This window comes from Euleptes europaea, chromosome 8 (assembly GCF_029931775.1).
Source record: "Euleptes europaea isolate rEulEur1 chromosome 8, rEulEur1.hap1, whole genome shotgun sequence".
Classification (NCBI taxonomy): Eukaryota; Metazoa; Chordata; class Lepidosauria; order Squamata; family Sphaerodactylidae; genus Euleptes; species Euleptes europaea.
The window spans coordinates 42,015,278-42,027,609 of record NC_079319.1 but is presented as its reverse complement, the minus strand read 5'-3'; the positions used below and the strand labels follow the sequence as shown (position 1 = coordinate 42,027,609).

At 38.0% G+C, this 12,332-nt stretch overlaps 1 protein-coding gene across 1 annotated transcript; it reads right to left on the bottom strand.

Annotated features, from left to right (window-relative positions):
- Positions 1 to 767: 767 nt before the first annotated feature.
- On the bottom strand, positions 768 to 11,649 carry LOC130482095 (cytochrome P450 7A1). The gene is made up of 6 exons (XM_056854911.1): positions 11,561 to 11,649; positions 6,925 to 7,165; positions 4,952 to 5,562; positions 3,693 to 3,823; positions 3,045 to 3,220; positions 768 to 1,067 (listed from the first exon to the last, which is right to left on the bottom strand). The coding sequence occupies exons 1-6, from the start codon at positions 11,647 to 11,649 to the stop codon at positions 768 to 770; spliced, it is 1,548 nt and encodes a 515-aa protein (XP_056710889.1).
- Positions 11,650 to 12,332: the final 683 nt, after the last annotated feature.

Here is a 12,332-nt window from a genome sequence, read left to right as displayed (position 1 = left end):
ATTTACAAAAAATCACATTCATTTGAAAGATGGACAGTTCCTTTCATAGGACAAATTATTTATTTATTGACAATATTAAGAGATTATATTTACAAAGAGATCAAGATTTTTTATTTAACAAAATGGTTAGCACACACATGCACACACACACATGCATAAATATTCTCTAAAGTTGGGCAAAATCCTGTTTGAAATGCTGCTGACACTTTGAACCACAACGAAGCAGAATGCCCACATACAGAAGCCTTCTGCTAGCTGCAGCCCTGTCTGGGTTGACCGCATAAACATTCCATACTATTGTTGTGATGATCAGCCAGCGTGAGTTTTGTGCAAACAACTGCTCTCAGTTCCAACTCCTGATCTCATGTTTGACTGTAAGATTTGTTTGCAAGGATGTAAAGGGCAGCAGCGTGGGAAGGGTTACTACCGGTCAGAGAGATGAAGTAATCCTCTTCCCAGTGATCTGCTGCAAGCTACGCACTCACAAACCTCCTCAGTACACAAGGCACGCATATATGAATACTCCCCTTCACTTTACCTGCATCAGGGCTCAAGGACTCTACAGTAGATGTAGCACTAAAATATTTAGTGGTTTGAACTATACCCCTTATTGTCTGAGAGCCTGTAAAAATGTGGTCCTCAATTAGATTTCCAAAGGAGAGCCTTTCTTTCACAAACTATTTTAAGTGATATTAACAGTTGCTTCAAACTCTCCTTATTCCTAGTGAATTGCATAACCATCTGAGATAATATTTTGTTGCACACATTCAAAGAGGTTTTAATCTGTACTTGAAATCAACATCGGTTGCTGGTTGTAAAATTCCAAGTCCAGAGCGTGACTGGTCTAATGAAGGGCATTTCACATTCTTGTCCACAAGCTCCACCTCAAAGCAGGAAAGTAACAAAGTCAAAAATTGTTTAATTTCATGAACTGCAAATAATCTTCCAGGGCATTTGGCAAGTCCCGTTCCAAATGGCATATAGTAATATTTTAACTTCTGTCCATTGCGATAGAAAATGGTCTTTTCTTCTCCATTTTCATTAAGATAACGGTCATACTTGAACGTCTGTCAACAAAGCCCAAAATAATGTTATTGTAAATGCAATATTGCTTAAGGTCAGCATTAGAAGATTTCACATTTTTGCATGTAACATAAATATTCAATCCTTCACATGAATACTTGAACATAAAAATTTTTATATGGAAATCTTCAACAACTTCCAGTTTCCAGATATTCTAGCAATCATTCTGTACTGCTCTATCTCAATACTCATCAAACAAAACCTTTAAAATTTAGATACGTAGTAGGGCGCTTTCACACATGCTGAATAATGCACTTTCAATGCACTTTAATGATCATTTGAAAGTAGATTTTGCCGTTTCACACAGTAAAATCCAGCTGCAAAGTGCATTGAAAGTGGATTGAAAGTGCATTATTTGGCATGTGTGAAAGCACCCGTTACGATACAAGCATTGAATGAAACAAGATGCTGGGAGTACCAGTCTGTTTGTCCCAACAGAAGCAGTAGCTGTACTGCAAAACCCTTTTTGGACGAAAAAACAGAAGGGGGAGATTAATACCCCCTCCCTTCTGTGCCACGGTCGCTATCCACATTGTGCCAGCACATATAGATGGTATTGAAAATGAAAAAAAAAATCTTAGGGGCTCTAAACATAGAGCTCAATGGGACCAATCCTAAACTGCTGTACTTAGAAGTAAGTTCCATTGTATTCAACTCCCAGGAGAGCATTTTTAGGATTGCAGCCATAGTGACTCCTCTACTCTGACCAAAATTAGCAATTTCGGAATTATAAAACTATTGCTCTGGATCTGGTATTTGATATGTGACTGTACTGATCTGAGGGGTTGGAGCTGGAGCCTATGACACAAAAATTTTAACAGATTTTAGTGAATGTGGATATTTGATTCAAAGACAGGATTTCATGAATAAATTATTATTTTCCACTGGGAGTTTTGAAAAGCTTCACCTTCTGATGGGCTGTTTCTTGAAAGCCCCATAGGTGCTCCATTGCTTTAAGGAAGTTTCTGTAGGACTACCTACATAAGACGTGCTCCAGAACATGAAGCAGGAACAGAGGGGCTTCAGCCTTCTTTCCTATGCCATTTTTTCAAGCGGAAACAGCAGCAGAGCACCTCTTTGGGCTGCTGCCAGGGCCACATGCCCTGAGAGATCATGAACGTTGAATTCGTATAAACACAACAAAGTCTGAAAACTCACAGGCATTGTGAAGTGCAGTCAGGTTGAAAATTTCACCTTGCAGTTTAGTTGTAAATCAAACTTCCTGCATGGCTACCAATTGATTCAGAAGCTTGATTACAAGGACATTTTTTAGGTTTCACACAAATAGGTAAAGGTAGTCCCCTGTGCAAGCACCAGGTCAATACTGACCCATGGGGTGATGTCACGTTTACTACTCAGAATCTGTTTACGGGGTGGTTTGCCATTGTCTTCCCCAGTCATCTACACTTTACCATCAGCAAGCTGGGTACTCGTTTTACCAACCTTGGAAGGATGGAAGGCTGAGTCAACCTTGAGCCAGCTACCTGAAACCGATTTTCGGCAGGATCAAACTCAGGTCATGAGCAGAGCTTCGACTGCAGTACTGCAGCTTACCGCTCTGAAACAAGGGTCTCCTCTTCACGCATGTACATATACATTTAAAACTGCTTTTCTATTTTTTCTCACTAGTACAGCATCAGCAGGAGAGGGACTGAAAAGCACTTTAAATTGGTCATGTGAATTTGTCCTTAGGCACCGGAGATACCTATTTCAATACAAATTATTTAATCTTATTTTTATTAAAGTTACAGCTTGCTTGGCATCTGATCTCTACATATATATTTTTCATTGCAACCCAACACAACATGAGAAAGCTCCCATCAGTCTGCTGTTTGTCTACCAAAAGCATAGAATTTGTGAGTTACAGAAGAATAGCAGTATTGACACCAAATGCTTTATTGTAGAAAAAGACACAATCTTCTTTAATTTGTGTTGTTATATCTGAAGCCAGAATTACTCACCAAGGGATCAGAATAAATTTCTGGATCAAAATGTAACAGCTGAGGATAAAGGGCTATGATGTCATCTTTACGGATATTGTAAGAGCCAGTGCTTAGCTGCAAACAGAAATCTTCCTTAGCAGCTCTGACTGTCATGGATGCGCTGGAGAGTCTTATTGCTTCTTTGATAATACTATCTGTGTAAAAGAGATATAAAGAGAGAGACGTTAAAACAGACGCAGTATACATTTTGAAGATGATTGACAGCAAGAATGAAATTCCTTAGATGTTATTCTTTACCATCAAATGCTGTTACCGATATATAGAAACAGACTAGTATAATACATATGCTGTGGTGTGACCATGAATAAGATTATTCAACTGATGTTAAAGGTTCCTAGATATCAACAGGGAGGACAGGCAGCATGGTACAGCCTGATCTTGACAGATCTTGGAAGCTAAGCAGGGTGGTTATTTGAAAGGGAGATCTTCAAGGACTGCAGAGGAAGGCACAGGCAAACCACCTATGTTTCTCACTTGCTTTGAAAGCCCCTTGCTGGATTTGTCATGTCAGCTGCAACTTGATGGCATTTTACATACATACACAAATATGAAGAATTTGTTCATTGATCACTAGTGGAGAAGTACAGGACAGCTAAACAAGCATACCTAATACAGGCATGTTATCCAGCTGTTTTCGATTCAAGGAAACAAGCTTCCTACTTAAGTCCATCTTTTCACCAGCATTTTCCAGCACCCGTTGTACCTCTTCCATAGCTGCTTTCTTTGCTTCTGGATTCCTGAAACAGACAGTCTGGTCACAATGCAAAGAGTGGCTGTAACCTACATAGCACCAGGAAGAGATGTAGTTGCTAGTCACAGTCCATAACTATAGTCTCTGCTAGGTGTGTGAGAGTAGCAGGCCTGGTCAGTAGTATAATCATCAGACAGTAGCCCAGAGGCTTTTGCAAAAGATAAGATGGCATTCAAAGCCCCTTGATGATCAAGCAACAACCCTCCATTCCACCTTAGAATGAAATGCCCCCTTCCCACCACAGCCAGTAAAGTCCTATTTACAGATGACCAGAGAAAAATAGCAGCCTGAATAGCCAGACTAGGTCAATCATTTGAGCTTGGAAGCTAAGCAGGTTTGGCCATGGTTAGTGTTTGTATGGGAGAACACCAAGGAAAATTGGGGTTGCTATGCAGATGAAAGCAAACCACCTCTTCTCTTGCCTTGAAAACCCCATGAGGGATCACCATGAGATGGTCAAGACTTGAAGGTTTATTATCATCATCACCATTATTGAAATATAGGGTAAACTATTACATTTTTAAAGTGATGTGGAACCTAGTGTATGCAACGGAGATAATCTAAATCTAAATGGCGCAGTCAACTTTCATGGAGATGATTAACCACCATTTCTGAAAACCCCATAAACATTAATGCAGATGCAAGCATTGGTGCTTTCTGTTCTAGAAGGATGTTTATTAGCTAGACTAAATCTGGGCTAAATCTGAGAAGCCCAACTAGTGTGTTGTTGAGAGTCTTCATTGTCAAAAAGTAAAAGGGGAGAATGATACTTTTGTCCCCACTGGGGACAAAAGCAGGACATACCTATATAAATACATTTTTAAAAGCATGTATGAAGAAGCTGTATGGGATCATTTCCTGCATATTATGGCCTCAGGAAGATCAGGTATTTCTTCCATAAATTGGACGATAAATCTAAGATGTGGTTTAATGCTTTTCATCTTTTGGCAGGACAACACAGATAACCAGTTTGCCAAATACTAAGATGCATACTGTGGCAAGCTGCCTCATAGTGCACAATCAACCAAGAGTAGAATTTAGGTAACCACCATAAGAAACAGCACATGTATAGAGAGGCTCTATTTCTTGTAGTATGGCTTGTGTAGCTACTTACTTAATAAGGTAGAATGAGCTCCAAAATGTTGCAGGTATTGTGTTTGCTTGTGAAGCCCATAGAACCGCAAGGTGGGTCTTTGCTTTTTCCTTATCATCAAAAGTGGAGAGAGTGTCATTCAGGAACATGCGGAGAGAAATGAGTTCAGAAATGTTCTCTCTTTTCTGAAGATTCTCATGGAGTAGAGATTCAGCCAACTTCTCACGTGCATTGTGGGCGCCTTTGAATATGCAGATAGGTAGGCCTGCCACAAGAGCTGGAAATATTTGGTCAAATTTTTTAAAATTCTCCAGAGAGTTTAGAATAAGTGTTTTTTGATCTTCTTGGTTAGAATGAATCTTGTCACTGTTTGCGTTAATCTCTGTACCAAAAAGTGTTAAAAAACCAGATTCAAACATCACACGGCAACAAAATTCATAAAGCTTGCCTGTTACCCAATCACTGGACTTCATTTCTGATGCAGTCGATTCCAGCATGACATAGGAAAGGTTTTCCATCATTGCTTCATTGAGAAAGTTCAGTGCTTTGCCCTGCAAGGTTTTCGTGAAGGTCTGATGCATATTTTCAGTGGTGTTCCCATCCTTTGGGTCAATACTTCCATGTCCAAAAGCCTGTCATCAAACATAGCAAATGTCAAGGAAAGCAGATCACAATCTCTTCATCTCTCTCTCTCTCTCTCTTCACACACATGCACTTTGGGAAGTTCTTTGAATCTCATGGCCAGAGGGCCAATTATGCTAGCAGGACTTTGAACAGTAGGGAGACAGGGGAAAGTATTAGGAGCCCTGTACAGGAGCAGAACACAGCCCACAACTCAGATGAATACACAAGGAAAAATCACCAGCAAATGATTTTATCCATAATTTGAAACAGAGATACAGAAGAAGAGCACAAGACTGAGAAATTATTAAATGCATAGCCTGCTGATGGATAATGATAAATAAAGTATGGTTACTTAGGCCCCTAATCGACTTCCATTTAAGCTGAAGAGAGCTTTTCATTGTCTCCTGCCAAAGTTGTGAGTAGCTGATTTTTCCAGAGTAGATGGGAATGATATTAAGTACTGAATATGAAAGTCATCCTAAAGCTTTTCTTCCATTTTACAAGATCTATCATGTATCTGGTTGGAAAAGGTGATGTTTCAGACTGTGAAACATACATTTTCTAGTTCAGAATTGAAACTGATTGTATACAGCTCAACCAAATGTGATGATGGGGAGTTCCGCGGACTGAGCTACCAGCATTTGTTTGTTTTTAAAACTTCCAGGTTACAGAAAACTGATTTACAGTTTCTACCCTCACCATCTTCCTGATCTGAAACCATTTTCTTCCATGCTCCCTAGGACCCATTTCAGACTGGGGAAAAGGTACAGTGAAAAGACTTAAATCTCCTCCATTTGTGTCCTGTTCCTGATATGAACTGAAACTCCCAATGTCATGTGTATGGAGCCAGATGTCCCATGTTGATATATAGAATATATCCGTTTTCACAGTAGCAGCCAATCTCATAGAAGAAAATGGGTAAGGCATGGGCATGTAAATGACAACCTGGAGCACGCTTGGTAATCCTATGGAAATCCATCACGACAGTTGCAAAGTGCCCTTAAAATTTATGTGAACATTATAGTTCAAGAAAATATACTAGTGTACATTCTACTAATTTATTATTTACTATTCTTAAATGAAACTATCTTGGTGTGTAAGCAAAATCTGTTTCTCTGTAACTTTAAGTTTTGAAGACCGATTGATTTATAGAGATGTAGCCATTAAGGGGAAATTAACCTTGATTCCACTGAACCTGAGAGCTCTCTATGTCTTTTGTACCAGGTGCAACATATATGAAATTAGCTGGAATTGCCAACTACATCTAGTTATTTGCTGGTACAGTTTTAGGATTTCTGTTGTACTTGTTAAAAAATACTTAAATAAGTTTTATTATTTCTGAAAATAATCTCATTTTCTGAATGAGCTACCTTTGCTGAGGTTGTGAAGTGGAACTTTTTCCAGTCCAGATGTTTTCCTTGTTGCATCACAGAGTGATAGGAAAAAGGATCTGTGAGGAAATGAACATATTTTCCTGCCAATCTGCAAGTGAAAATGGGGCCATGTTTCTTTTGCCTTGCTCTGAGGAATTTGAGAGGATTGGAACCAAACTGCAAAGCACAGCCAAGATACGGCAGCATCCCATTCTCCAAGGGTGGCTCGTTCAGACGTCTGCAAAAGGCAACAGGGACATGGCATAGATTAGGACCATAAATTCAGATTTGACCTTCAAGTCTGCCATAGAAGCGTCTATTTACAACACACAATTCCCATTGTTGCTAGAAGGAATTGCCCTCATCTGAGTAATAAATCCAGTAAGGAGGCAGTAGATAACTAGCAAATAACGACTTGAGCACAATACAGAAGCTTGTTATAGCCTCAGTAATGAGAATGCACCAGATACAGTAAATCAAATTCGATGAAATTTATCTTCTATTTTAAACATATCACTAGTACCTCATTCACTCTTGGTTATGACTTATCATTTTGAACATAAATAGCATTTTATGGCAAAATATGCTTGCCAAGATACATTTTATTATCTAATTAATACTGTAGAAGGCAATTGGAGAAGGGTTGTTAAGGCAGATTCTTTTTTAACAAATGCTTTGCTTTTTGAGTAAAAGAAGCTGCATTTAGGTAAACCCTGGTAGCCTCCCGAGGGTTTGCTGTCTGGTGTAATGAATAGAGCATCTGACTGGTTCAACTATTGACAGTTTCACATTGTTTGCTAATTTGAACAATATGTCTGCTAGTATTGCCATGTGCTTTTTCTTTTTAGAAATCAAGTCTATCTGCTTGAATAATCCACAGATGAACAACTGCCTCAATATACCAAAGAAGATGAATGTTTGAGAGCACTCTTTTATATATGTTGCTAACGCCAATGTGTATACATGCATCATCATCCAATCACACTGAACTGTTCCTCCAATAGTACAATCCTAAACAGAATTACACCCATCTAAATCCATTGAAGTAACTGGGCTTAGAAGGGTGTTACTCATCTTAGGGTGTCAATGGTTGCATTTTTTGATATGAACACAGACTTGCAGCTTTGCCCAGAGCTACCAGTTTCTATATGAAATTAATTGCTCATTAGTATAGCTCTTTCATGACCCACATTTATGGTGGTCCATGTAAATTGTGGTCTGCCCAATGCAGCCACTGGAGAATAAAAAATCCATATTAAGTATCCTTTTTGGAATGTCTTTAACAATGTTATAATAATGTAATGCTCAGAATTTCGTATAATTAGGTATGTAGAAACATGTCTGAAAACATTGTTCTATAAATCGTAAAATAAAATAGCTATAAATCACGTACACTTTGTGGGGTGTTTTATATACCCCAACCCGACCCTTGCAAGTGGATTGGGTAGCAGGAATTCCCTGCAGTCCATTATTGCAGTTTGACCTCCTAAATACTCCGAGGGAGCTTTATAAGTCCCCCGAAGTTTTGGATGCCGGTCCTGCCTGAGCACTGAGGGAAAGAAATCACCAAAACGCAACTTCGGCATAAGACTCTACCCTCCACCACCTTATAACCAACATAAGGACTACTTTAAGACAAGAACCTCACCTCTGGATGCCCAAGTGAGTACACAAGAATCCCTCGTTTCTTACTGGCGTACTGAATAACCGGGGGGGTAGATGAAGATATTCCCAGTACCCTTATTCCTCCCTTAACTGAATAGGATAAGTTTGACTTACAAAATCCACCAGGATTGGAGACAGGAGCCTTATCAAGTTGATCAGCTTAAATCAAAACAAAGAGAAGGACGCTTATGAGATGGACTAAAGTCCTTACCAATGAGAAGCAACCTTGAGGGAAGGGGAGGGAGAATTACTCTCTGAGTTGCCGGTGAAAAAAGGACTTCCTGCCACGTTTGCATAACAAGGGATCCCTTGGACCGGAAGACCCTCTATACCACCCTCTCTATCATCTGTTCTACAACAACAGGAAGTAAGTCGTAGGACCGGATACACGTCGCACTCGAGCAACATAGAAATAATTCCTGAAGGAAACAACCATTGAGAAGAGGCGGTAGATCAACTTCCAGAATACTTCCTGGTTTGATCCGACCTAGAGCGTCCGGTAAAACTCGCTGGTACTCCAAATCTTTAACAAGCTGTTTTAAAGTGAAACTTTGACCTTTTCAATTCGGAAAAATTGTTAAACTGATCATTGAACTATTCTCTATTAACTGCAAGCCAGAGGGCCCTGCCTGACGACATGTATTTTACCAGCCTTATTTCAATGTAAATGTCTGGATTTTATTTACAAATGTAAACGTCTGGAACTCACCCCTGTTTCGACTTATTACATAGCCCTGCCTTCACAAAATTAAAAGAAACTTCACAGCCTTAACCATGGAGAAAAAACTACAGGAGATGTTTATTAAACAATCTGAGGCAACAGTTCAACAATTTGAACAGATGACAACACAGATGGCGCAATTGATTTCAATGGTGACTACTCTTGACCAATCTGCACAAGCTATCAATCAGAAGATGGATGCTGTCACGCAAGATATAAAAGACGTCAAGACCCGAATTATGACTATGAAGATGGAAAAAGATGTCAAGGATCAAATGATGATCATAAACACAGACAAGCAAGTAATGGATTCTTCTGTCAAAAAGGTTATGGAAGTACATGAGGATATAAAAAAGAAGATAGAAGAACAAGAAAGCAACCTGCTTGTGACAATGAAAACAGACATACAACTGATGGATTTCTTAGTTAAAAGAACTGTGGAGGGTCATAAGGAAACAAAGAAAAAGATAGAAAGACAAGAAAAACAGACTGAAGCAACACAAACCAACCAGAATACAGTCAAGATGAAGGTCAGAGAAAGCTGCCGAGAGAACAAAGAGATTTGGCTTTTACACCTGACTGATCCACTACAGATCCAGAAGGAAATATTAGATCATGGCTAAAGGTCTGGTTTGAATACAGGCATGGCTATTTACGGTATAAATTGAGATTTGGACGTTACAAAATAAAATGGATTATACAGAAACTTTTTTAAAAAATATTGAAGATGATATTTAGTATGATTCTCAATGGCATTTAAACTTAAAGGATATTTTTAAATTCATGTTACAATGGCTGCAAAATTGTTAGATGCAGCCAAAGGGAAAGGGATGGATGTTCCAGAAAAAAGGGCATTAGATTAAAATGTTAGAGCTGGAGGAGATGGAGACTAATTCTTGGGATAACGGGAGATTTGGATGAATTATAGTGAACATATATAATATCTGGGAAAAATGGAAGGTTACCTTTTACTCTGATCCAAAATGTTAAATTTTATTTGATATGAAATCTTAGTATGAGATTAATATTAGGATCAGAATACATCAACAATGGACAGTTATACTTTATTAAGAGGTAGATGGAGGAGGGGGGAAGCCTATTTGTTTTATTTTCATTTCCAATCAAGACAACAATTGATGTATTTGTGACATTGTTATTGTTTTTGAATTGTTGTTGATACTGTGAAGAATTTATAGTTTTAAAAAACCAATAAAAATTTATTTAAAAAAATCACGTACACTTTGAAAGCATAGTGAACCTATGGTAAATAGGAGGAAAAGCAGATATGTAATATTAAAGAATATCAGGAAGAAAGAAAACTATTGATTGCTAATGGAGTTCATGGGTAGAGATCAAATTATTTACTGGCTTGTACATTTCCAGATCATGTTAAATAATTTGATCCCATTATTGATAGACAAAATGATCATTATTAACAGCTTTCACATTTTGGGCTTCACTCCTGAAGAAAGTGAGGTTTCCCTCTTTTGCTGTGAGCACAGAACAGCAAATACATGATTAGCGAATATACTGACTTGCAATATCACTGCATGCACTGTTTTGTTTGAACATTTGGAACATATCACTATGTAGTGGGGCACTTCCTTATCACTCAACAGATAGTACACATAGATAACTTTCATCACTTTTTTATCTCCTATATTACAAAAGCAAAAAACTAAAACAGGAACAAGATAAAAGCCATACAGAGAAATATCAAACATGTGCATTCATTCTTTTCTATAGAGCTAAAACATTTTATTATTTGTATTTTAATTATTAGTAAAGCAAACGATTAACCTATGCAAAGTAATTACGGATCTGATTAGGAACATATTTGCAATATAGAAGAGGAGGCAATAATGACAAAATTTTGCAGACCATGTCACTGGCTGATTTTACCTTAATTGCAAAGTTCACAATTTCTGAAAAGCCCAGAATTCCAAGTCATATAATTTAAATGATTGCATGCAAAAATAATAATCTTATATGCATTTAATCTCTTGAAATTTGTGGCAAGGTTTAAAAGGGTCTATATGTACTAATTCTCAATGCATGTCCACCTGGAAAGTGATTTATTACAGTTATCAACTTAAGCACTACTTTTAACAATGGCTACTTTTATTATGCATACCACTTTTTAAAAAATCATACTTAAATAATGTTATAAAAAATTTAAAAAAATATTTTGGTGAAGTCTGAAAAGTCAGACTTCACCAAAATATATATAAAAAGAATAATCCTTACCTCCTCCTTATTCTTAGAATGAACAACAAATTACAGCACAACATTACCACTATGTCCCATATGAAAAGCAATGCGGATATTCCAGGCATTTCAAGCAACTATGGTAAATTTACAAGAGTTTATACCAAAGTCTGAAAATGATTGAGAAGATGTGAAAGGGCCACTTTTTATATTCAGGGAGTACCCATTCACTGAACTAAAATAACCTATGTAAGGTATTAATTAACCATGTCTGGACAAAATTTCTGCACCTCCAGACCAAAACCTCTGCAAAGACTAGGATGAAGTTGTATTAGACACTTGAAGCAGTGGCCTTGAACTGATTAACTCTTATCAGTGAAGGTCGAAAGTAATTGACGAGCTGTAATAGCTGATAATTTAAAGGTCTCTCAGATGTATTTCGATCTAACATGCAGATTGACCAAGTACAGTTTATAGTTCAATTGTAGCTTTAAATGAGGTAGTCCTCTGATGTGCTCCGTCATGAAGTCTGCTGGGCTGCCAGCTTTTGATTTCACAAATGCAGGTGTCGTTCCAGGAGTGAAAGAAAAAAAAACCTGGTCTGAGGTTTAGGAGATACAGGCTGGGCTAGGGACAAAACTGAGTGGAGGCAATATTGGATCTAGAGAGTTACAGGACTGAATCCTATGGGTTATAGGACCAGTCTGGTACAAGGGAGTGAGGTATTGAGAGAAGTCTCTTAGGACTGGCACAACAACAAAAAATCCATTATGAATTAGTGAATTAGTCAATAATTTTATCTTAAGTTTGG

Bases quoted from the DNA above. Each gene is read 5' to 3' on its own strand.
- LOC130482095 (XM_056854911.1), bottom strand. From the start codon at position 11,649: ATGCCTGGAATATCCGCATTGCTTTTCATATGGGACATAGTGGTAATG. The intron at 7,166-11,560 runs GTAAGGATTATT...TGCCTTTTGCAG, and splicing joins ATTCTAAGAATAAGGAGGAG to ACGTCTGAACGAGCCACCCT. The intron at 5,563-6,924 runs GTAGCTCATTCA...GTTTGATGACAG, and splicing joins ACTTCACAACCTCAGCAAAG to GCTTTTGGACATGGAAGTAT.